General features: G+C 41.7%; 1 protein-coding gene across 1 annotated transcript in view; it reads left to right on the forward strand.

Annotated features, from left to right (window-relative positions):
• Window positions 1–27,739, forward strand: part of ITGA1 (integrin subunit alpha 1) — a gene marked incomplete at its 5' end in the record, with an annotated part of 230,603 nt that overhangs the window by 146,752 nt on the left and 56,112 nt on the right. The window contains 3 exons of the mRNA XM_075854911.1: window positions 25,861–25,996; window positions 26,295–26,375; window positions 27,292–27,368. Of these exons, the coding sequence (XP_075711026.1) occupies window positions 25,861–25,996; window positions 26,295–26,375; window positions 27,292–27,368 (294 nt within the window). The remainder of the gene's footprint in view (window positions 1–25,860; window positions 25,997–26,294; window positions 26,376–27,291; window positions 27,369–27,739) is intronic.

Below are 27,739 nucleotides of genomic sequence, written 5' to 3' on the forward strand. Positions count from 1 at the left end.
AGAAGCCACGATGCAGATAGGAACATAGCCTTATTCCCACTGGCTATCTTCTTCTGTGTCCCTGTAGAGGAGGGCTTATATAGGATGGGGAGGAGATGGAGGCTAGAGAGAGAGGCAAACGAGTATTGAGTGTCTGATGCGAGTGTGTGCTACAGTTATTCTGTATCACTATTTACCAGTAGGACATTGGGGATCTGTATTCATCCCCAGTAATATATTATGTATAATTTGACAAGCAATCACTGTATCACATTAGAAGTTTGGGCTTTTAGAGCCTTTTTCTGAGTAAGGTAGCCCCTCACTCCATACCGTGTAAGTCTCATGCTGGTGGATAGTTCCGATCCTTCCTCCTCCTGAGTCAATAACTTCAAACTATTATAACTGTTATGAGGTCCATCATCCATTCACTGTGCGACCCAGTTAGGGAAATCTCTTTATGTTGTAAATACTGTGTGGTAGTGGGCTGTGTCCAATAAGACCCACAGAGAGATGGTTGCAATTGCCTGTTGCTGACGCGATCCTGAGCACAACTGGACGGTGGTCCCCAGCTGCACAGTGAAGGCCATTTCTTAGGCCCCATGCACACGATCGTGCCCGTAATCAAAGTCCGTGCTTGCGGGCACGGCCGGCCGTAGACAAATACCCACATTTGCGGGCCGTGCTCCCATATAAAGTATGGGGGCACGGTCCAGAAGAATAGAACATGTCCTATCTTTTGCGGATCCTTTCTACAGCACGGACATCTTCCCGTAAGTATACAAGAATGTGTCCGTTGGTCATAGAAATTATGGGGTCCGTGATTACAGATGAAATCTACGGTCGTGTGCATGGGGCCTAAGTTTGTGGTCCCTCTTTACAAATGGTTTAGAAGCCACATGTAGCATTCAGGCACCCTATGCACTAGTGGCATCGGGGATGACATCAAATTTTATATACTCTTAATATTCAGCTGTCCAGTAAGTTAGGGGGGGTTCCATTATAAGCAGAAGCCATGACGAAACGAAGAGCCTTAGATCATTTGCAGAAAGGGACTATCCATCCAAGAATGTGTCTTTCAAACTTTGTTTTACATATATTTTGTCATTGGGGATTGATTGGTTTTGACCATCTCTTTGCATATGACCTGGTATGTCATATGAGTGTAATAAGGGGGAGATTGATTTAAATGGGTGCAGCATCATTGCAGGAGAAATAAAAATTTGGCAGCCAGTGTCCCAATGATAAAACCTTATTTCAGGGGGTCCCAGTACTGCCCTTCCCCTCTAGTACATTCTTGTGGGACCTTTCTTGTCTATAGAGATTATTCAACGTGAACAAGGACCCCTTATATGAAAAACAAGCTGATGCAAAAATAAAATGGTTTCTATCATTCAGTCAGGATCAGATTTTTTACAGGATTCAAAGCATTTGTTTTGGGTCCTGAAAATGTTACCAGATACACAATAGTGTATTGGGTAACTCGAAACATAAAGCTTCACTGGAAAAAAAAAAATGAAGGCTTTTTTTATATTAACCTATCGGGTTCCTTCCCCCTGCAAATGATCTGAGAAGCACATAAGGAGTTTGTCTGAGGGGAACTGATCACCTTATACTCCTTTCTGAAAAAACTGCAGAACGCTGATATAGCTAACCAACAAGCACAAACATGTAAAATGGAAGTTTTACATAAACAATTGTTAAAAGAAATGGACATATCTAAGTTAAATACACTAAGTCAGAATGAAAAAAATATTTTCAATGCCTCATCAGCTAAAGCTTATCTATCATGCCAACATAAATACTTTGCACATAGAGACAAAGTCTCTAATTTTATGATGATGTTCCTCCTCCTATATTTACTCCTTGAGGTCTGAACACAATGAAGAAATAATTAACACCCCCACTATAACGCAAGCATTTAAGAAGCTCTATACCTTATATATATAATCGTAATGCAAAAGACCATTCTATAATTTCATCAGCTAAATACATTGATGTCCAACACTTCCTAACATCCTTAGATCTACCCCGTATATACCAGGAACAGTTGAAAAAGAAAAAGGTAGCAAAAGCTACAGTGTGCTCATCCAGTATGTTCGTTCTGATACCTGCAGTTCCTCATTGGAGTGCAACGAAGAGGGAGCTTGCAGGCTGGCAAGAGATTCAAATGAAGAAAAGAGGATGAAAAAGGTTATTTGGCATATCCATAAAATATAAGAAACAGCTTTATTTGCGCATCTCAATTAAAATCCAGGGAGGGCACATACTAGGCGTGTGAAGCTTGCGCGTTTCGAACAAGTCTGTTACTAGTAGCATATTCAGTGCATGTGTTTTAAAACCGTAATTGACCAATCCTGACACCTTTCTTCATATAGCTCCACATAAATGTTGAAGTACACACAGATTTAAATATACAGTACATATGTACATACAAAAAACTTATATAATTAAATATTAAATGATATCTTTTTTTCGTTTGGCAATAAGTTGTACAAAGAATATATTAAAATATAACATTATGGTAACATATATAAATGAAAACACATATTTAAAAAAGACTTGTGTTTGTTCTTATTAGTTTAGATGTACAAATAAGTTATAATAATATTTAAGTCAGTATGACAGCAACTATATATTAGTTTATATAATGACATGTTTTTCGTTTATGGATGACTTGCTCCAACGAAATATGTTCCAAGGAATATTCCAAAACGTACTGTCTTAAACATATAGACGAGAACATATGTAAAAAAAAAAAGAGAGAAAAACACATATTCTAGAAAATTGGAGTAAATAGATCGTGTGCAAAGTAGGAGAAAGACCATTAATAGGGATCTAGACGGTCTCTCCAATTTGACCCTTTCGGAAAGTGAGTTTCCATTTGAAGAATCCAATAAGCCTCTCCATTTAGACAGTGTCTTCTCAAGTCTCCTCCCCCAGTAGGCCTTCTCACAGACTCAAATCCATAGAATTGAAAAAACTCCAGGGTGTTACTATGTTTTTCAATAAAATCTTTGGCAGCACCAGAGGTATTAGGGGTATTTTTGATCACATCTGATATATGTTCTGTTATAGGCGTTTTTCATTTTCTGGTTGTACCACCTATGTGGAACAACTTATATAAGGTGCATACAATTATATATATATATATATAATTATGGAAGCCCAATTCCCCTGTATGCTATTCTGGGTTTCGTCACATTCCAAATATATTTAGAGAACATACGTTTCAGAGAAGTGAAAAAGGCTCGGGGAAGGGGGATAGGCATGGTCTGTAAAACGTATAAAATTTTGTTCAGCACTATCATTTTAAGGAGATTCGTCCTGCCTATCCACAAAATATATGGAACCTTCAAGGAAGCAATAATAGTACGTATATGTGCAAGTAGTGGTTCATAGTTACTGTGATAGAGGTCTAGGGAGGAGGTTAATCTAGTACCTAAGTATTTAATGTGGTGATAATGCAATGGGAAAGGCAATGTGTTTTGAAGGGACATCTGTAGGGTCTGGAAGCATGAGATGCATAAGGCTTCAGATTTGTCAGCGTTAATTTAAAAATTTGACAAGGAACCGAAGTGAGCGAATATTCCAGCAAGTTTGGGCAATGGTGTTTTCGGATTGGTGATGAGAATAAGTAGGTCATCTACAAACGAAGCTGTAGTGTGTGTGTGTGTGTGTGTGTGTGTGTGTGTGTGTGTGTGTGTGTGTGTGATCTCTTGTTGTTACTCCTTTGAGTGTCGGCTCTTGCCTCTGCCATGGTATTAGGGTCTCTATTGTGAGTATGAACAGGAGAGCGCTTGAATATTTCTCTGATTCAGTAAAATCCGTAGTGGAGTTGGAATCAGAGGTTTCAGCCTCCATTGAGGAAAATCTGACATGGAGATCTTTGGGTCGTGCACTGTCCCTATTTGATTTGTTTGAATTTTTTTGTAAAATGCATCTGGGAATATTACGTCTTTCCCAATTCCAGTTATACCCCTTATCATTGGCATAGTCATTAACATCTCGTTGATATTTCTTTTTCTTTATGTCCATAATAGTGGACTCTAGTTTTGAGAGGTTTGTTTTTAATCTATAAAAAAAAGGGTGTGAATTGTTAGATAACATGAACACATGTCGCAAATTAATGCTTGATCCGTCTGCTATGTGTGTACTGTCCCTAGGAAAACTTCTAGAGGAGGGCTCTAGGTTAGGAGGTTTAAATGATAAGACCAAGAAATTTCTCATGCCAGACTTTCTGATTACATTTGCCGTATTTGACATGATGGCGATGGGTTGTCTCATTCATTTGACTGACACGGTACCAATCTGAAATGTTAATTTTCCCTATCTGACATGTATTTTTACCTGCGGTCTGTGCGCATGCGCGTTACATGTCTCTCTGCGTTCCATACCGGAAGTTGTCATAGTGCAATGAATGTGGGCAATTGGGTCTGCATCGATGGATGGAAGTGACGCGGAAGGTATGGGACAGGAAGGGCGTGGGAGGTGTTATGCTCTGATTAAAGCCGCTTCATTTGGTTCAGTATTTAAACCCCCTGTTTGGGGCTAGCATTCATCAGCTCCTGACGAACGGTGCGAAATGCACGTCGAGGTGTCTCCTCAGGTTTAGATTCTCCATCTGCCACCATGCCCATCGCAGGTATTTGACAATGCTTTAATTGTTGTATTTTCTTGCACTTCTGCATTTTTGTTAGACGGACCTGTGTTTTTCCCAGTGGGACTTGATTCTAGGTACTCTGGTGAATACCCATTGAGATATATATTATTCATATTGGACTATTGTGGCTCTTTTCATCTGAGACTGTTTTTAATATAAGGGTATGTTCACACGCTGAGAGGCATTTACGTGTGAAAAGACAGACTGTTAACAGCTGCCTCGTTTCACACGTAAATGCTCCTCCTCGCATTTTGCGAGCCGTCTGAGACGCTCGTAAATCTTGAGCTGTGCTTCATTGAGTTCAATGAAGAACAGCTCAAATTACGTGGCAAAGAAGTGCCCTGCACTTCTTTGCCGAGGCAGTTAATTTACGCGTCGTCGTTTGACAGCTGTCAAACGACGACGCGTAAATTACAGGTCGTCTGCACAATACGTCGGCAAACCCATTCAAATGAATGGGCAGATGTTTGGCGACGTATTGTAGCACTATTTTCAGGCGTAAAACGAGGCATAATACGCCTCGTTTACGCCTGAAAATAGGTCGTGTGAACCCAGCCTTAATGTTTTTTGTACTGTTTAGTACTATGTCTGGTTATAATTGTAGGGGGGTAATTTGTCCTTGATTGGGGACTAATAAAGATTATTTACAAATATAATTTTGGAATATTTGTGTTCTGATTTTGTTTAAATAGAAATTTTTTTGTTTTGTGCAGACTTTCCGATTATGCCCATATTTCATGGATTACCGAAAGTCCATAAAGATATTTTTCCTTGTCCTTTGTATCTGATTATATCTGGCATGGGATCTTTGAATGAAAAACTTAGTGCTTGGATGGATAGTTTGTTACAACCCCTGGTACATAGAATCCCTGGCTTCTTGAGAGATAGCAACGAGGTTTTAAAATAATTTCAAAACTTTACGTGGTCCAATGAATTTTCTTGGGTCACATGCGATGTCGTGGGGTTATACTCTTGTATTACCGAGGATTTAGCACTTCAGGCCATTAAGTTTCATTTAGATAAATATAGTCCTTGTACTCCAGAATTGCGGGAATTCACTACTATGTTAGTGGAATACCTCCTACACCATAATTTCTTTCGTTTTGATGTTTTGTCTTTATGCAGATTGAAGGAGCCCCTGTGGGTTCTAAATTTTCACCTTCTCTAGCCAATCTTTATATGTCATTGTGGGAGGAAAGATACATTTTCTCAGAGCATAATGTATTTGGTGGGGCCATCGTGTGACATAGATGCTACATCGACGACCTGCTCTTTGTGTGGGGTGCCGCTGTGGCGACCATACCACAGTTTGTGGACCTCATCAATGACAGCGACTTAAATTTGAAATTTACATTTCATATACTAACCCCTTTCCTAGATTTATTTTTGATTGAAGATACTAATAAAAGATGTGGTGTCCATCATCTTTACTAAGTTGTTGAACCGTGCACCTGGAACGCTGTTGGAATTGGACAGAGTGCACCGCACGGCGGGCCCCGTAGTCAGGGACTTAGACCGCCCCAGAGATGTGATATGTAGAGTCCATTTCTACAGATAAAAGGAGGACATTTTGTGCAACACATGGAACCGCGGCTCGGTTCCTTACTACGGGGCTGACATCCTGATCCTGCCTGATGTATCTCGCCTAACACTCTATATGAGGTGTATTGTTAAACCTCTATTGGAAGCCACTAAGCGGGCAGGTGCCCCATATCGGTGGGGCCACCCTTTTCACATAATCCTACGGAAGGCTGGCCAAACCTTTGCTGTTAAAACACCGCTTGATCTCCCGGAGGCCTTCTGATTCTTGGAGTCTGAGAGGGTCCCGGTCCCGGATTGGACCCTACCTCCCCCTCCACTACCACCCAGAAGAGACCTGGCGACCCGTCCGAGATAGCCGGAGCTGCAAGATGAGTGATCCATGCGCTCGGCTGTAGTCCTCGAAGTGGAAACAAAGTTTGAAGGGACTGAATGGCCCCCTTTTTTTTCCCATCTACAGCTTGATTTCCATAGGCAGAGTTCAACGTTGCCAGTGTTCGTTGTTATTGGCCTGGAGGTCGGTTTCACCGCATGACCCATGGTGCTGGCCGCTACAATGGCTTTACCCCCGTCATAGGGTCCTCGAGAACTGACGAGACTGTTGGACTTGTGGGTGATGATGGCCATGTTCTTAACGTTATGACATAAGGGAGGGGGTCTGGGTTATCCCTCCGCTTGGGTTCTATGTTAGTTTGTGGTTTATGGCTGTCAATATGTTATTGTCTAATAAGATTTATGCAGTGTGTTGTCCGGGTGCTCCGGATGCCTTGTGTTGCTGTGCCTTTCTACGACTCCATTTTTTGACCTGTGGTTTTGCTTGTCCTGTTTTTTGGGTCGTGCAACTCACAGTAGTCCCTTGGAGCCTTTGGGCTCTTCTTTTTCTCTCGCTTCTTTCCACTTCTTTGTACCTCTTACCTTTTATCCTCTTGTTTGACCCACTTTTCCCCCCTCGCTCTTCTCCTCTTATCCTCAGGGACGTAACACTGGCTGCATCATGTCTAACTTAACTATTACATTTCTAAATGCCCAGCGTCTGAATATACCGGAAAAAAGATCTTCACTACTACGTCTTCTTTGGAAAATAAAAGGCTCAGGTGGTCTTCTTACAGGAGACGCATTTCCGCTCAGACCAGTTCCCATCACTCCACAACTCAAGATTCCCAGATGTATACCACAGTTCCTCTCCGGACTCTAAAAGCAAGGGCTTATCCATTCTTGTAGCAAACTCTGTACCTTGGAAGTGTTTGGGATGTCACACAGATGACGCGGGACGATACTTGTTCGTAAAAGGTAAGATTGCAGACTGTACCATGACTTTTGAAAACATATACCTCCCTAACTCGGGTCAACTGACATTACTGGAGGAGGTCCTTACTGTACTGGACGACTTTGCGGAGGGGACGTTGGTTATGGGAGTAGATTTTAATATGGCCCTAGACCCCAGAGTAGATACCACATCGAACCAGCCTGCCATCTCTAGACCCTTCACTCGTCGCCTACAGCGTTCACTCCATTCTTATCAATTAGTAGATCCCTGGCGCATACTACACCCAAATGATAGGTACTATACATTTTTTTCTCACCTACACAATATGTACTCACGTATAGACTATTTTCTGCTTCGGCATTCCCAGCTTACAAATCTTTCCTCGGCCTCTATAGATTGCATATCGTTTTCGGATCATGACATGATAACCCTAACCCTGGCCCTCCCCTCCTTGCACCGTGGCAGTGGCGTCTGAACAACTCATTGCTTCAGGATCCTGCGGTCTTGGAGGAAGTGACGTCTGAACTCTGATTTTACTTGGACGCTAATGTTACGGCAGATTATAATCCTCTTTCAGTCTGGGAAGCCCATAAATGCGTTATGAGAGGAGTTCTCATACGGATTGGCTCCAGACTCAAAAGGGAACGTGCTGCGGTATTCACAGATCTAGTGGGGAAAATACACGCCCTGGAACTCACTCATAAAATGCTATTGGACCCGGGAGCAGAACTAATAAGGTTACGGGATAAATTGCGTACTTTGACACTCTCAGCAGCCAAGGCCTCTCTCACTAAATGGCGTAAACACTATTATGAATTTGGCAACAAGCCGAGTCGCACGTTAGCACAGGCTTTGCGGGCGCAGAGGACGCGCACGTATCTCCCTTGCATTACCACACTAGAGGGCACAAAGGTACACTCGCCTGGACAAATTACAGAAACCTTTTGTTCCTATTATTTAAAGTTATACAACCTAAGAGACTCTGAAGGCATTCCTCTCCCCAATACTAGACGTGACGTCATCAGATCTTATCTCCAATCCTTGGGATTAAGTAAGATTCCACAAGAGGCGGTGGCAATCCTAGACGCCCTGATTACGGCAGATGAGTTTCTTGAAGCTCTCAAAGCCTCCCCCTCTGGTAAGGCCCCAGGCCCTGATTGTCTATCACTGGCCTACTACAAAAAACGTACTCCCCTCCTCACCTGTCCTTTTTTGGCAGCCTTTAATTCCATTCCAGAAGGTAGATCGCTGCCTACAGACACATTGAGAGCTCACATCACAGTAATCCCTAAGGAGGATAAAGATCCCTCCCAATGCAGTAGTTACCGCCCCATTTCCCTTCTAAATTTAGACTTAAACTTTTCTCAAGGATTTTGGCTACCCGAATCACACAATTTTTATCGAAAATAATTCATGGGGATGAAACAGGCTTTCTTCCTACGAGAGAGTCCAGGGATAATACCATTCGAGCTGTCAATCTCATTGATCACATTACCGCCTCCTCGGTTCCAGCGTTTTTGCTCTCCACCGATGCCGAGAAAGCGTTTGACCGGATTAATTGGTCGTTTCTCCAGGAGACATTATCTTATATAGGTCTGGGCCAGGGTATGCTCAGTTGGATTTTGAGTCTGTACTCCTCCCCCTCGGCATCGGTGAAGGTCAACGGTCACCATTCCTCCTCATTCCCCATTTCTAACGGAACCCGCCAGGGCTGTCCGCTATCTCCTTTGATTTTCACGCTATGTTTGGAACCCTTCTTAAGTCATGTCCGAGTTAACCCAGATGTTGCGGGTGTCCAGGTGGGGGATACGACTCACATAGTCGCAGCTTACGTGGAGGACTTATTATTTTTCCTTTCACGGCCCCGTATTTTCGGTTTCGAACCTGATGGCTGAGTTCCGGTAATTTGCAGCGCTGTCCAACTTTAAAATCAACTTCCAAAAATCTGAAGCTCTTAAAGGAACAGTGTCACCCATATTTTTTTTTTAATATGTTAAAGATGTTAGTGCTTTATTAAAAACGTTTGGATTAATTTGTGTGTTTGTGTGTTACTTTTTTTTATTTTTACACTTTTTCTTCCCTATGGGGGCTGCCATTTTTTTTTCCATTTCTGTATGTGTCGATTAACGACACATACAGACATGGAATACGGCAGCTTCAGTCCCATAGGGACTGCGAACGGGGCCCGTTCCATCCACTATCGTGTACGCCGCTGTGTGGGAACGGCGAATGCGCCGCTCCCACACAATTCAATTTGAAATGCGCGCCATCCGGCGCCATTTTCCTGTGGACCGGAAGTCGCGGCCGGACAGTAAGATTACTACTTCCGGTCGCGGCTTCCGGACTTGTGCACATGGAGCAGCGGCAGCAGACGGAGCGGATGGACCGGAGGGAGCGGCGGCGACTGGAGCAGGTTATTTCTATGTATGTTCGTGTTTCAGTGTGTTTACTACTGTATGTTAACCTTCTACACTGTGTGTTAGCTCAAAAAATGGCGACACACAGTGTAGGAGGTTAGACCGTTCAAACGCCTCGTTTCTCCCGGCACTAGCCAGGATAAAGGAGGGGGGGATTCTGAGAGCTCACTAGAGCGAGGGATTTTTACCCAATTTTGCAGCATAAAGCAATGTGGTTGCTTTACCACATGCAATGCTGCAATTTTGGGAATGGCTCCATCTAGTGACCAGTGCTGGGAAATATTATAAATTGAATCCAATTTATAATATTTCCTGACTCGTGAAAAAAAAAAAAAAAAACAGAACAATGTTTAATCACCTATACACTAACTGTTTAACTAAAAAAAAAAAAACATGTTTTGCTGGCAACACATGTCCTTTAATGTCTCCCTCTCACCCCAGGTTGTGGCAGCCTTGGCGGATTCCTTTCCCTTTAAGTGGGCGGCTAGTTCCATGAAATACAGTATCTAGGCATTCGGCTCACAAGTCGGCCCTCACACCTTTATGCATGTAACTATCCCCATATATTACGAACACTTCAGGGAGATCTTGAAAGATGGTCGAAAGGGACCTTCACTTGGTTTGGTCGTTGCGCCATATTCAAGATGAATGTGTTGCCACGGCTGTTGCACTTCTTTCAGGCACTTCCAATCTACATACCGCGTCTTTTCTTTACCTCCCTCTCTTCTCTAATGCTCAAGTTTATTTGGTCGAACAAACCCGCACGCATTGAACGAACGACTCTGACCCGCCCGAGATTTGACGGAGGTTTGGGCTTGCCTGATGTTCATCGATATTACCAGGTGGCACATTTGATGCGTATTATAGATTGGTGTACACATGGCAGATCCAAACCATGGGTCAAGTTGGAACAATCCTTCCTATCCCTCCCTCTCTTAGCGGCCCCGTGGCTACTGGATCAGATCCCAGCATCGGCAAGATCGCACTCTCTTATAGGTCCCAACCTGCGAGTCGCGACGCTTGCGTTCAAACATTTCCGAATCTCCCCGTCACCGCTATATCCAGTATTAGGCAATCCCTCTTTGTGAACCTGGACAATTCTCCCGCAAACGTCTAGCAGGGGAGACGCAGGCACGCCATTATATCAGTAATGACAGTTGGAGGACGACATCTCAATTAGCAGACAGTGCGGATCCGGGCTACCTTCCGCTTTGGCAGTCCTCCCAAATCCGTCACTTTCTGTTATCTCTTGCTCCTATATCCGAATTTTCACGTGATCTTACAGCATTTGAAACGTTGTGCACAATGTCGGGCACGGTCAGTCACACCCTTTCGGTAAACTATAGTCTCATAAATTCCCCAACGGCAGATTCACATTCATCATACTTGGCTAAGTGGGCGACGGATCTTGACATAAGTATTACCGCTGATGAGCGTACTCGACTGTATACCATGACTCATCAGTCTTCTATATCAAGTAGAATTCAGGAGGTGGGCTATAAGATTCTGACGAGATGGTACAGGGTCCCTTACAGGCTTCATAAATTTTATCCAGAGGTGTCTCCTTTGTGTTGGAGATCCGGGGTGGGGGTCGGTGATCTCTTACATACCTTTTGGGATTGACAGCGCTTAACAACTTTCTGGGAGACGGTCTGGAATTCACTAGATTCACTGACTACACGTTGCCCAGATCTCCGGGCTTCTTCCTGCTTCATCTGTGTGACATCGCGATTTCCACATACAAGAAGTCAATAGTACGACATCTGATCAACACGGCACGTGCTTGCATTATGGCTATGTGGAAACAGGTAGAGGCCCGCTCAGTGCGCCTTTGGTTTCAGAAGATCCAGGAAGTGAAACGGATGGAGGAGCTTACGGCTTCCTTGCGGGACACTCATGATAAGTTTATGCGAGTATGGTCCACGTGGGTAAGCTTTGAGAATTCTTCAGAGTATCTTGATCTACTGTCCCAATAGTGTGTAATTGTATTTACGTATTCCTCCTACGAGACGTCTGCTTATGGGGTGGATGCTGAGGATAAGTTCCCCCTCAATACCCTTCTTTCCCTCCCCTCTTCCCTTCTGCTTTCCGGTTCACGCTCTTTCTTTTGTATTCTCTATGTCTATATAATTTTCATTGGTGCTCATATGTCATAACTATGTATCACAGAGTCGTGAAATGTTTTATTTCTCTGTCATTCACCTTTGATAAATAAATAAAAACAGAATTAAAAAAATAAATAAAATAAATCTGTGAATCCTGCCTTAAAATAAATGTAATAAAAAGTGATAAAAAAGTCACATGTACTCCAAAATGGTACCAATAAAAACTACAGAAACCTCATACAGCTGCATTGGCGGAAAAATAAAAAAGTTATGGCTCTTCAAATATGGATACACGAAAACAAATAATTTGGATAAAAAACAGTTTTTACTGTGTAAAAGTAGTAAAACATACAAAATCTATATAAATTTGGTATCGTTGCAATCCCAACAACCCGCTGAATAAAGTTATTGTGTTATTTATACCACAATTTGTATCATTGCAATTGTAACAACACGCTAAATAAAGTAATTGTGTTATTTATACCACAGGGTAAACAGCGTAAATTTAGGACGCAAAAAAGTGTGGCAAAATTGCTGTTTTTTTCTATTATTCTCCAAATAACAGTTAATAAATGTAAATCGATAAATTCTATGTACCCCAGAATGGTGCTATTAAAAAACACAACACTTTTCCCGGAAAAAACAAGACCTTATACAGCCGGGGTCTCAAACTCGGCCGGGTAACTGGGCAGCATATAGAAAAAATGGGAAGTTGACGGGCCGCATTACTTTCAAATTTGATACAATACAAAATTATTGTTAATCAATTAGTTGTTTGAATTACTATAACACTATATTACAATAATAATAATAATAATAATAATAATAATAATAATAATAATAATAATAATAATACTACATTACTATAATAACACTACATTACTATAATAATACCGCTAGGTTTAAAATTTGAGATATTTCTCCACGTGCTTATTTCAACAATCCAGCTTTCCAGTTTAAGTGTCGCTAAATGCAGTCAGGCGGCTCAGTTAGCACACATGTCAAGATTGGGCAGCCCCTTTTTAGATAGTGCCACAGTGCCCTCGGTGGATGCTGCCGCAGTGCCCTCGGTGGATGCTGCCGCAGTGCCCTCTGTGGATCCTTCAGCAGTGCCCTCTGTGGATGCTGCCGCAGTGCCCTCTGTGGATGCTGCCGCAGTGCCCTCTGTGGATGCTGCCCTAGTGCTCTCTGTGGATGCTGCCCTAGTGCCCTCTGTGGATGCTGCCGCAGTGCCCTCTGTGGATGCTGCCGCAGTGCCCTCTGTAGATAATGCAATACATCCCTAGATAATGCCACAGTGTCCTCTGCAGATACTGCCACACACCCACTTGTAGATAATGCCACAGTGTCCTTTGTAGATGCTGCCACAGTGCCCTCTGTAGATACTGCCACAGTGCCCTCTGTAGATGCTGCCACAGTGCCCTCTGTAGATGCTGCCGCAGTGCCCTCTGTGGATGCTGCCGCAGTGCCCTCTGTGGATGCTGCCCTAGTGCTCTCTGTGGATGCTGCCCTAGTGCCCTCTGTGGATGCTGCCGCAGTGCCCTCTGTGGAAGCTGCCGCAGTGCCCTCTGAGGATGCTGCCACAGTGCCCTCTATGGATGCTGCTACAGTGCCCTCTGTAGATAATGCAACACACCCCTAGATAAGGCCACAGTGCCCTCTGTAGATAAGGCCACAGTGCCCTCTGTAGATAATGCCAGAGTGCCCTCTGTAGATAATGCAATACATCCCTAGATAATGCCACAGTGTCCTCTGCAGATACTGCCACACACCCACTTGTAGATAATGCCACAGTGTCCTCTGTAGATGCTGCCACAGTGCCCTCTGTAGATACTGACACAGTGCCCTCTGTAGATGCTGCCACAGTGCCCTCTGTAGATGCTGCCACAGTGCCCTCTGTAGATGCTGCCACAGTGCCCTCTGTAGATGTTGCCACAGTGCCCTCTGTAGATGCTGCCACAGTGCCCTCTGTAGATAATGCAACACACCCCAAGATAATGCCACAGTGTCCTCTGTAGATGCTGCCACAGTGCACTCTGTAGATGCTGCCACAGTGCCCTCTGTAGATGCTGCCACAGTACCCTCTGTAGATGCTGCCACAGTACCCTCTGTTGATGCTGCCACGGTGCCCTCTGTTGATGCTGCCACAGTGCCCTCTGTTGATTCTGCCACAGTGCCCTCTGTTGATTCTGCCACAGTGCCCTCCGTAGATGCTGCCACAGTGCCCTCCGCAGATGCTGCCACAGTGCCCTCCGCAGATGCTGCCACAGTACCCTCCGCAGATGCTGCCACAGTGCCCTCCGCAGATGCTGCCACAGTGTCCTTCGCAGATGCTGCCACAGTGCCCTCCACAGATGCTACCACAGTGATGTCAGGGGCTTGCACAGAGCTGGAGTCCCGGAGCAGAGCCGCTTCTGGCACTCTGCCTGGGATTCCAGCTCTGCTCCTGACATCACTGTCCATATATAGACGGAGATGTCAGAGGCAACCGCAGAGCTGGAGTCCCGGGCAGAGCGCTAGTAGGCTCTTCCTGGGACTCCGGCTGTGCTCCTGACATCACTGGGATTCCTGTTCTGGGGAAGCCCCTGACATCATTGTCGATGTATGGACAGCGATGTCAGAGAATTCCACAGAGTCCCGGAGCAGAGCCTGTACTAGCGCTCTGCCCGGGACTCCGCTCTGGGGAAGACCCTGACACACTGTCCATATATGGGCAGCGATGTCAGGGAATTCCACAAAGTCCCAGAGCAGAACCTGTACTAGCGCTCTGCCCGGGACTCCACTCTGGGGAAGACCCTGACACACTGTCCATATATGGGCAGCGATGTCAGGGAATTCCACAGAGTCCCGGAGCAGAGCCGATACTAGCGCTTTGCCCGGGACTCCGGCTCTGGGGAAGCCCCAGACATCGTGTGTCCAAACATGGACAGCGATGTCAGGGAATTCGACAGCGTCCCAGAGCAGAGCCGATACTAGCACTCTGCCCGGGACACCGCTCTGGGGAAGCCCCAGACATCGCTGTTCATATGTGGACAGCGATGTCTGGGAATTCCAGAGTCTCGGAGCAGAGCCGATACTAGCGGCTCTGTGTCCCGCGGGCCGCAGATGACAGGCCCAGGGGCCGCATGCGGCCCGCGGGCCACGTGCTTGAGGCCCCTGCTATACAGCTATGTAGACGCAAAAATAAAAAAGTTATAGCTCTTGGAAGGCGACGATGGAAAAACTTAAAAAATAGCTTGGTCATTAAGGTCTAAAATAGGCTGGTTATTAAGGGGTTAAATCAATACAGCAGGGAGAACTTGTTAGAGCTAGAAGAGCTTGCTCAGATGACATTTCCTTTCCAATGTGAAGACATGGAGAGAAGACTGACCCAGAGAGGTTATAAAAAATAGATGTTTAATAGGGGCAGTTATTACATAAAAAAGAAATCACAAGTTTCACTTCTACAGGATAATACCAGAACATCTTGTTCCCAAGTTTCGTCTTCTATGGTTTTCTCTACAGCTCATAGCTCTAACCAGTGGCGTAACTACCGCTGTAGCAGCCGTATCGGCTGCTACGGGGCCCGCGGCATGTGCCACAGCCGGCACACTGGGCATGGTTTGCTGGCACACTTCCCTCTCCTGGGGACCAGCGCTGTTGTGAGTTTGCTGGCGCTAAACACAGGGAGTGAGAGCAGCTCTTCATTATCCACTTGGCGACGCAGATCATGAGAGAGGGCATTGCTTCATTGTGTTTGTCGCTGCTGAACACTTGGCAAGTGCACAATGCAGCACTGGTCCCTTTCCTAAAGTTGAGTACCCGCTCTGTAAAAGAAAAGTAAGCAAAAGGTGGCAGCTCTCTTTCCTATGAGTACCCGCCTAAGCTGGTGTTCAGTAGCCGTGGTCTCTCCTTTGTGCACCCCCTAAATCTGGCGTTCAGTAGCTGCTGACTCTCCTATGTGCACCCACCTCAAGCTGGTATTCATAAGCCACGGTCCCTCCTGTGTGCAATTTCCCCTAGCTGATGGTAAGTAGCCGTGGTCTCTCTTATGTGCACCCCTCCAAGCTGGTGTTCAGTATCCACAGTCTCTCCTATGTGCACCCCCCCCCCCCCCCCAAATCTGGTGTTTAGTAGTTGCTGTTTCTCCTATGTGCACCCACCTCAAGCTGGTATTCAGAAGCCACAATCTCTCCTGTGTGCAATTCCCCCTAGCTGGTGTTCAGAGGTTGTGCACTCTCCTTTGTGCACCCCACCCCAGCTGGTGTTCAGTCCCCTCATATGCACCACAGATGGATCATCTCTCCAAAAAAATTCAGGAATAAGGGTCACAATGAAATGTAAGTTGAATTAACTGATTAATTGGTTTCGGTCACATACAATTATAACAGTTTGTGTTATACAACTTTCATGTTGCCTGGCACACTGAGTATTTCATCTTTGATTTTTTTTTGTCATCGGCACTGTTCTAGAATATGTGTTTTTCTCTCTTTTTTACATATGTTCTGTTCTCGTCTATATGTTTAAGACAGTACATTTTGGAACATTCTTTGGAACATATTTCGTCGGAGCAAGTCATCCATAAACGAAAAACATGTCATTGTATAAACTAAAATATAGTTGCTGCCATACTGACTTAAATATTATTATAACTGATTTGTACATCCAAACTAATTAGAACAAACACAAGTCTTTTTTAAATATGTGTTTTCATCTATATATATTACCATAATGTTATATTTGACAACATATTTCCTTTGTACAACTTATTGCCAAACAAAAAAAATATATAAATATTTAATACGTTTTTTGTATGTACGAATGTATATATATTGTGATTCTCTAATATAAGAAACCTGTGTGTACTTCAACATTTATGTGGAGTTATATGAAGAAAGGTGTCAGGATTGGTTAATTATGGTTTTAAAACACATGCACTGAATATGCTATGTATAATATGAGTAACAACAGACTTGTTACAAACGCGTAAGCTTCACGCGCTTAACCTGTGCCCTCCCTGGATTGTAATTGAGATGCACGATTAAAGCTTTTTCTTATATTTTATCGATGTGCCGAGGAAACTTTTTCGTCCTTTTATCTTCATACCATGAACAGCCGGCACTTCTCCTTAAGCCATTTACTATGAAAGAGCTTACAGACGCACTACAAGGTACTCCTAAAAGAAAATGCCCGGGACCAGATGATTTCCATTCTTACTACTATTCATTGTTGAAAGAGGTATTACTTACTTTTTACATTTATATAATAAAATATTCAAGAGGAAGCTATTCCCTAAACAATTGATAGGTCGAAATTTGGCTAATTCGCAAATCAAGTAAAGATCTTGCACTATGTGGGTACTATAGGCTCATCTCCCTTCTCAACATGGACATCAAGTATTTTGTGAAAATGTTAGATCTTTGGATCAAACCAGTGCTATCTGATCTGATACACTCAGATTAAGTCTGTTTTGTCCCCAATATAAAGAGTAAGGAAAATGTGCCTCCTACACTAAAACATGTCTCCTACACTAAAACATGCTCTCTGCCATTGGTTCTTCTCAGCACTGATGCTGAGTAAATTGGCCCTATATGAAACGCACCCTACAAAAATGTTGCTTTTTCTTTCTTACTAATTTCTCAATGTACACAATATTCTGGTTAATGCCACCTACTTTCCCGCTTTCGATATTAGAAACAGCACCAGACAGGGTTGTTGCTTACCCTCTATTCTGTTTGTGTTAACAATGGAAACTATTTTACAAGCTATTCGACAGGACACAAATATTAAAGGTGTTAAGATCGGACAAACGACCTTTTTATATCTGACCCCGCCACATCACAAGCTATTAATATCTCCTTGTCACCCCGATCACTATTGCACATACAGAGGAGTAACCGCTACGTGTGGTCCTCCCAAATCAAATACCGACTAATCTCTCTGATCTCTTTCAATTGAACTAGGTTCAATTACTCCTTAAAATACAAAAGATAAGCGACTCATGGTACCTGTCGTTCACATAAAAAAATATGATTAAAGAAATGCCCAAGATATTGTATCTCCTCCAGTTCCTCCCAATATCCTAACACTCCTGTAATATTGCGGCTATGCCTGGAATGATATTCCAATTTATCTGACTGAAAAATAGACCACATATTGCTTACAAAATACTCTCCCTGCATTATAGGAAGAGAGGCATAGGTCTCCAAGACCTATGTAAAAATTATGATGCAATTTAGCTAGGGTGATCGATTGGATTACATATTCGCACACCAAATAATGCATTTCCGCTGAACTACACTTTATTCTTTTTCATGTTAATAAATTCCCAACCCTTCCTCACCAGGAGGGAAACTTAATATCCTGACATTAGCCACATGCCATTTCTGGGATTCTTTTAAGTAGAATGAATTCATCATTCCCTTTTCCTCCCCCCTTTAACAGTTACGCGATTTGTGAAACCCAGGAGACATAATATTCTTGCCATCAGTCCCATCCTCTCTTATACAATGTCAACTAGACCTCTCTGAGGCCCTGGCACACAGATGTATCCCCACTTTAAATGAACTGACACAAAAAAAAAAATAGGAACACTCAAATATCCCACCTTATAGGCTCACAGATAAATGCCATTCTACGCAATATTATCTTGCAAGGTGACCTGAACAGACCTCTAGCCCGATATGAAAAACTAATTTCCAAAACTTCCCCCCCTGTAAAGTCTGCTGCGTGAAACTCACTGCATGTACTATATTGGTGCGACCATTGAAGTGAATGGGTGCGTGAAAACCATGCACCGCATGCGGATGCACATCTGTGTGCGGTGCGAGATTTGCGCATCAAGCAAAAAAAATGTGCTTTGTGAGTGGGTGAAAAACACATGCCACTCGCAAAGCACACAGATGCATAACGCAGCACACACAGACAGATTTACGTGCATTTTTTTCACGTGTAAATCTGTCACGCTCGTGTGAATGTAGCCTTAAGGTATAGGATGGTCTTCCCACCTCTCTCACCCTTCTCCCAACTTTAGAGTCGTTGCCTGGGCCTGCAGGGTAACTGGTCCACTCCATTACAAGCTAAAAGCAGATAAAACAGACACGGCGCCACATAGTGCAAAATAAGAGCGATAAAACCAAGGGGCAATAATAGAGAAATTTGCTCACCTAGGGTTATGGACACCGGTTAGATGTCACAAACGTAAAAGAGCTGCTGCCAGATCCGTGCACAAACAAACCAAGTTTGTTGTCAAGAAATACTGCAAATCCACAGAGAAAAAAGGACCAAACGGCGCTGCTCGTGAAGAATGTCAGATGGAATATAATATATAAATAAATAGTAAATTTATTGAGAAGGAGTAGGCTACGCGTTTCGACGCCGGACCGGCGTCTTCATCAGGCCAATGTATACAGTGCGGTAGTTGCATGTTTATATACATGGAGGAAGTAAAAGTGAATTGGCTAGGAATTTAGAAAAAAAACACCAACATGGGCGGGTCAGAGGTCAGACAAAACAAGTTATACAAGCGTTTACATGATGTTTACAAAACATGTTAAAATTACTATAACATAAAACCATAATTGTATTAAAATGCCTCTAACGAAAAAAACACAAATTTGACCATTTATGACAGCATTAACATTTTTATAGGGAAGAATATATATATATGTGTATATATAAAATGACAATCAAGTACTCACATGACTGATATAGAGAAAAAAAGGGGGTAGGGGGGGAAAAAATTAATCTAAAGGGGAACGAAAAAATATATTTAACTATGTATACAAGGATACGTGTGTATATATCGGCTGGTTTCTAAACAATATAAGATCGGTAATAGATATATGACAATTGTCATATATCTATTACCGATCTTATATTGTCACGGTCCGAAATGTAACTTCTGATACATATATTATTAAGTAACTTGAAAAAAACCTTTGAAAAAATCTTTTTACTTACGTAGTCTGCTCTCGTCCAATCGCCCTTGGATCCTTGCTGTCTTGCGGGCCATCATGCGGCCCACGTCTCACGTGACTAATTGTTTGCGGTCCATTTTGCGTTCCATCAGCCGATTCGTTCTCAAATCGGCCTATATCTATCATTCCTGCAATTTTGCGTTCCACCGTGCGGCTCATGTCCCACGTGTTGAACTGTTTGCGGTTCAACCCTGCGGTTCACCAGCCGTTTTGTTTAGAAACCAGCCGATATATATACACGTATCCTTGTATACATAGTTAAATATATTTTTTCGTTCCCCTTTAGATTAATTTTTCCCCCCCTCCCCCCTTTTTTTCTCTATATCAGTCATGTGAGTACTTGATTGTCATTTTATATATACACATATATACATATTCTTCCCTAAAAAAATGTTAATGCTGTCATAAATGGTCAAATTTGTTTTTTTTTTCGTTAGAGGCATTTTAATACAATTATGGTTTTATGTTATAGTCATTTTAACATGTTTTGTAAACATCATGTAAACGCTTGTATAACTTGTTTTGTCTGACCTCTGACCCGCCCATGTTGGCGTTTTTTTTCTAAATTCCTAGCCAATTCACTTTTACTTCCTCCATGTATATAAACGTGCAACTACCGCACTGTATACATTGGCCTGATGAAGACGCCGGTCCGGCATCGAAACGCGTAGCCTACTCCTTCTCAATAAATTTACTATTTATTTATATATTATATTCCATCTGACATTCTTCACGAGCAGCGCCGTTTGGTCCTTTTTTCTCTGTGGATTTGCAGCACTCCATTACAAAGCACAGAACTTTTGGTTTCCTTGGAATCTGTAAGGCCTCATGCCCACTTCAGTTATTTTTGCCAGGGTGCTATCCATTTTTTTAACAGATAGCAAGCACCCTGACACATGCATTTCAATGGGGCTATGCACACTTCTGTTGTTTTAAGGGAACCGTTTGTCCGTTCCGTCAAAAATAGGACAGGTCCTACTCCTGTCCGTTTTTGACGGAGCAGTCTAGGCCTTTTCATTGATTTGGTCCGTGAAATAACGGACTGCACACAGAAGCCGTCCATGTTTCATGGATCCATCATTAACGGCCGTACAACAGCCAAAGGAAGTGTGCAAGAGGCCTTACCATAAATCTGACATAAGACAGACACATTACTGAGTGGTGATGATGATCACTCGTGACCACACAAAATAGTTACTAGTTTACATTTCCCATATGTCTACTTTATGTTTGCATAATTTTTTGAACATTCTTTTCTTTTTCTAAGATGTTACAAGGCTTAGAACTTTAGCAGCAATGTCTCACATTTTCAAGAAAATTTCAAAAGGCTATTTTTTCAGGGACCAGTTCAGTTCTGAAGTGGCTTTGAGGGCCTTATATATTAGAAAGTCCCCATAAATCACCCCATTTTGAAAACTGCACCCCTCGAAATATTCAAAACAGCATTCATAAAGTGTTTTAACCCTTTAGGCGTTTCACAGGAATTAAAGCAAAGTAGAGGTGAAATGTATAAATTTAATTTTATTTTTTTTCCAAAATTAATTTGTAATACATTTTTTTTTTGTACCACACAAGGTTTTATCCAAGAAATGCAACTCAATATTTATTGCCAAGATTCTGCAGTTTTTAGAAATATCCCACAAGTGGCCCTAGTGTGCTAATGGACTGAAACACAGGCCTTAGAAGCAAAGGAGGACCTAGTGGATTTTTGGGGCCTCCATTTTCTTAGAATATATTTTAAGCAACATGTCAGGTTTGAAGAGGTATTGTGGTACATAAACAGTAAAGACCCCCCAAAAGTTACCTCATTTTGGAAACTACACCCCTCAAGGTATTTATGTAGGGGTATAGGGAGCATTTTGAACCCACAGTTTTTCTGAAAAAACGTAGACATTTTTAATTTTTACAAGGAATAAAGGAGAAAAAACACCCCAACATATGTAAAGCAATTTCTCCTGATTATAGCAATACCCCATATGTGGTCATAAACTGTTGTTTGGACGCACAGCAGGGCTCAGAAGGGAAGGAGCACCATTTGGATTTTGGATTTCTGATTTTGCTGGAATAGTTTTCAGTGCCATGTCGCGTTTGCAATGCACTGCAAGGACCAAAGCAGTGGAACCCCCCCCCCCCCCCAAATGGCCCCATTTTGGAAACTACACCCCTTAAGAATTTTTTCTAGGGGTATAGTTAGCATTTTGACCTTACAGTTGTTTTGCTGAATTCATTGGAATTAGTCTGTAAAGGTGAAAATCTACATTTTAAATTTTTACAAGGAATAAAGAAGAAAAAGAACCCCAACATTTGTAAAACAATTTCTCCCGATTACAGAAATACGCCATATGTGGTAATAAACTACTGACTGTTTGGACTCACAGCAGTGTTTAGAAGGGAAGGACGCTATTTGGCTTTTGGAGCTCAAATTTAGCTGAAATGGTTTGCAGAGGCCATGTCGCACTTGCAAGGCCCCTGAGAGTCCAAAACAGTGGAAGCCCCCAAAAAGTGAACCCATTTGGGAAACTACACCAACTACTTAAGGAATCTTTCTTGGGGTATAGTGAGCATTTAGACCCCACAGGTCTTTCGCAGAACTTATTAGAATTAGGCCGTGAAAATGAATATCAACATTATTTCCACTAAATTGTTGAATTTTTTTCATTTTCACAAAGGATAATGGAGGAAAAAGTCGCCCAACATTTGTAAAGCAATTTCTCCCGAGTACAGCTATACCCCACATGTGGTCATACATGTTTTATCGTTAGAAATTAATTAACCCTTTCCGGACTGATCCATTTTTTTCTTTTTCTTTTTAGTTTTTCCCTCCCCGTTTTTCAAGAGCCATAACTTTTTTAGTTTTCCATCAATAGAGTCATGTGAGGGCTTATTTCATGCGGGAGGAGTTGTAGTTTTAATTGACACCATTTAAAGTACCATTTAATGTACTGGGAAACTGAAAATAACATTCTTTGCAGACTGAAATCGGAAAAAACTGTGATTCCTTCATTGTTTTTTGGGTTTTGTTTTTAGTGCTTTCACCGTGCAGTAAAAACGACAACTTTTTCTGCGACTCAATACGATTACGGTGATACCAAATTTCTATAGTTTTGTTTTTTTATATTTTACTACTTTTACAAAGTAAAAACTATTCCGAGAGGCATAACTTGTTTTATTTTTTGGGGATTGAGCGATGTGAGGGTTTATTTTTTTGCGGGACAATCTGTCGTTTTTATTGGTACCATTTTTTTGTACATACAACTTTTTGAGCACTTTTTATACCATTTTTTGGTAGAGCCAAGGTGACCAAAAAACTGTGATTTTGCCGTTTTAAATTCTTCATTTTTCAAGGCGTTCACCGTGCGAGTTAAATAATAGTATATTGTAATGGTTCAGACTTCTACAGACACAGCGATACCAATTTTGTGTATTTTTTTTTATTTTTTACTTTACTCTAGAGAAAAAATGGGAAAATATTTTTTTTTTTTACTTTAAATATTTATTTCAATTACTTGAACCAGCAATCAGTAGATAGCTGGTACAGTACACTGCAATACTAATGTATTTCAGTATATTGTCATTTTTAAAGGCTCCTGTAACAGCGCGATCGCTGTTCCTGACCGTTAGTCCCGGGTGTCAGCTGTAATACACAGCTAACACCCGCAGTGTATGGCGCGGGCTCAGCGTGTGAGCCCACTCCATACATTACCCCACACACCACGACATGCTATTAAGTCGTGGTGTGCGAAGGGGTTAATGCGCAGCGGATGGTGCAGAGTGAAAATTAACATTTTCCACTGATATGCCATTTTATTGCACTATATGTTATGCCCAGTTTGTGCCACTGAGGACAAATACCTCATAAAATATTAACCTAGTACTCCCGGGTATGGCGATGCCAGATCTGTGGACGTAAACTGCTGTTTGGGCACGCTGTAGGGCTCAGAAGGGAGGGAGTGGCATTTGGCTTTTGGAGCGCAGATTTAGCTTGGAAGTAGTTCTGTTTGGCGTTTTGCTGGTGTTTCAGTTTATAATGTGGGGGCATATGTAATCTGTGTGGAGTACACTAGGGGCATAATAAGAGGGTATAACAATGGGGTAAATAAATAATAATCCGCAAATGTGTGGCCGGTGTCGCACTGATAAATGGTGCCACATTTTGCATCGTCATATTCTGAGAGACAGAACATCTTTATTTTTTCTTCACCGGAACTGTGTGATGGCTTATTTGTTGCGGGACAATCTGTAGTTTTCATTGATACCATTTTAGGGTACATACGATTTTTTGTTGATCACTTTTTATTCCATTTTTTGGCAAGCAAAGTGACCAAAAACCAGCAATTCTGCCAATGCTTTTTATTCTTTTTTTTTTTACGACGTTCACCGTGGGCTATAAATGACAATTTTACTTTATTCTGCGGGTCGATACAATTACGGCGATACCATATGTATATAGTTTTCTTATGTTTTGCAGCGTTTGCGCAAAAAAAATCACTTATTTATAAAAACATTTTTTATTTGTCACCATATTCTTAGAGCTATAACTTTTTTATTTTTCAGTCAAAAAAGCTGTGTAAGGGCTTGTTTTGTTTGGGACGGGTTGTAGTTTTTATTGGTACTATTTTGGGGTACATGCGACTTTTTGATCACTTTTTATTCTAGATTTTGGGAGGGGTGGTGAGCAAAAAATAGTGATTAGCATTGTTTTTTTCCTTTTTTTTTGGGGTGTTCAGCGTGCGGGAAAAATAATATTATAGTTTTATAGTTTGGTTCGTTACGAAAACGGTGATACCAAATATGTGTACTTTTTTAACGTGTTCAGTTTTTTTTCCAATAATAAAATACTTTTTATAGGGAAAAAAGCATTTTTTTTTAATGTAACTTATAACTTGTATTTTTACACTTTTTTAAAACAATTTTATTACCTTTTTTTTTTTACTTGTCCCACTAGGGGACTTGAAGGCTTGTAGCTCTGATCGCTGCTGGAATACGTTACACTACCTACGTAGTGTAATGCATTCTAACTGTCTTCCTAGGCTTCCGTACATGGCATTGTCTGGGCTCCGGTTGCACGACAATCATTGTCAGCCCCCGCAAATGCATGTGGGGGCAGCCGATCTGCTCTGAACTCCTTAAATTCAGTGATTGCAATCGACCGCCGCATCTAAGGGATTAATTGGCAAAATCAGAGGCGACGGGCCGCTGATCGACAACACGGAGAGCAGGGCAGACACCCTGCACAGTTAACCGCCGCTGCGGTGTAGTGCCATGCGGCGGTTAACTGTTAAAGCGCGGACGTAACTGCATGTCCAGGTGCGCGAAGTTACTGCTCACCTGGACGTGCATTAACGCCAAGGTGCGGGGAGGGGTTAAGATATGTATATGTTTATTGTGATTTCTTGTTTGTGTATCATAACCAATAAAAAAGATATTTTAAAGCATAAATAACATTTTATACAAACTGGTATAATTTTATGCATCACTAAAAAAATCTATAAAGAAAAAGATTAAAAAGTTACAATGAACAGGATTTTTTTTTATTGTTTTATCCAATTTGTTTTTATTGAATATTTTTCAACGTGAAAAAAATGAACAAAAAATACAATAACAAATCATACAATAGGGGTTACTGGAAACTATGCAGGGTACCAATTTGTAGATCACTGTACTACTATAACTGCATGCCAAATGTTACATTTTTTTCTGGCGCTTAGCTATTGGAGGTGCTGAGATAGCAGTTGTATCCCGCCCTGGTGCTTAAGTGTGTCCAACTGCTCTTCTGCCACAAATAAGGCCCATGGTAGGTGGGGGGCCTCATTACAGATTTTGCTTTTGGGCAAGGAAATTCACGTTACACCTCTGGGTGTTCAAATGTAAGAATTTGGAAAATACAGTGTCACTGTCTTTATCTGATTCATGTTTTCTATTTTTTTTTTTCTAGTTTTAACCAGACAGTTGTGAAATATAACAAGGACAAGTTCAACTTAACTGTGACATTAAGGAACAACTGGGACAGTGCATATAACCCTACTGTAACAATGAAATATTCTCCAAATATTATACTAGCTGGACTAGAGGTAAACTATACAAATTCTATTATTCCACAGAGAAAATGTCCTATAAGTCCCCTATCATGTCCTCGGCCAAAAATGTCTAGAGATGCAGTAATGGAAGAGCAGAAAGGATATGTCACTGTATGACTAAGCTGCCTGGAAATCTGGGTGACAGATAAGACAAACTAAAAGAGTTGAATTTTAACAACTAGGCAAAAGAAGAACAAGTTATGAATATACGGTATATTTAGTGGCATTTTTTATTTTTAGGAAGAAAAGCTTTCTCATCTAATCATTGACCCTTACTTTTCTTTTATCACAGGATAAGCCAAAAGTGAGCTGTGAGTCAGATACCGATTTTGCATGTAAAGTTGGATACCCCTTCCTAAAAAGGGGTGAATCGGTAAGTTAATACAGTTATATCTAAATAAAAGGTGGCCAAATAGTTCATGCAATCTACAGTGTACAGGCAGATATGTGACAGCTGTCAATAATTGGTATGGGGAAAGGCGGGGAGCGCCGGACTCATGAATACAGTGGACTTATAACTATGAGTCCGCTGTATTGTTCCTTCTCGACTATTATGCACACAATACAATATTTGTTTTTTTGTACTTTTTGTATAATAGCTAATAAGATCTGTCATGATAATATGCTGCCCTTAAATTGGACTGCATATTCTGATGTCAGATCCATTTGAAGGGCTCACTACTGGGAAAATTTGGCTTGTTTGATGTGAACTTAACCAACTTATACCAAAATAAAATGTGTGACAAAAACTTATGCCAAAGTATGCCACACATTTGCCTACTTCTTCCTTTTCTCCTGTGTATGTTAGATACAGTATACTTATTTTAGCATAGAGTAAAGCTCTATGACATTGCCTATACTAAATTAAGGTATCCTTGACATATTACACAAAACATATGTCAAAAGGAGACACTTTGGCATACGTCTGACTCATAGAAAACAAGAGGATACTTGAAGGATACAGTCCTATACTATGTTGGCGAAAAACACATTTCCAAAAAGATAGAAAAATCTTTGCTATGAAAGGGTCTGTCTGGCATCGTCATGCAACTTCCAATGATCTATGAAGTAGGGTCAGTTCACTCTGACATCACCATATTTCAGTAGAATATTATAAAGGTTATCTTATAAGAAAAAAGAAACATAGAAACATGTCAATATTTTTCTTGGTGAATCCTAGCTGGAAAGAACCGTAAGACAGTGTAGCGGTACTATTAACGCTGGATAGTGAATCTGTAAAACTGCTGAAACAATAATATAAAAATGTTTCTATTTTTCTCTTGTTGAAGATCACATTCATGGTAACTTTCCAGTTCAACATTTCACACCTTCTGGATACAGTGTCTATATTCATAAATGCAATAAGGTATGGCATCAATAACATGACCCTAATCATTATTACCTCCGCCACAATAATACATGTGTTCAGGAACGTTTCAGTTCTCTCATGTTCTATATGATATTATATTTGCCTGACAGTGGTAGTTGTATATTACAGGTTGTGCAGTCAGTAATGACAGATATTTAGGGTCTTTTTGCTTCCCTTTTCTGCTTTTTGTAAATGTAAAAATTCTGTCTCCATTCTTGCTGATGCAAATTATTAAGCTCTTCCAGGTGTGGTATACCATCTATCTGAAGAAGTATTCTGCCTAGAAACGCGTTATTAGTTGGAGATAAATAAAAACCTTTCCCATTAAAGAACAACGACTCTATTATTTGGTTCCAACCTGGGTAGTG

This window comes from Rhinoderma darwinii, chromosome 1 (assembly GCF_050947455.1).
Source record: "Rhinoderma darwinii isolate aRhiDar2 chromosome 1, aRhiDar2.hap1, whole genome shotgun sequence".
Classification (NCBI taxonomy): Eukaryota; Metazoa; Chordata; class Amphibia; order Anura; family Rhinodermatidae; genus Rhinoderma; species Rhinoderma darwinii.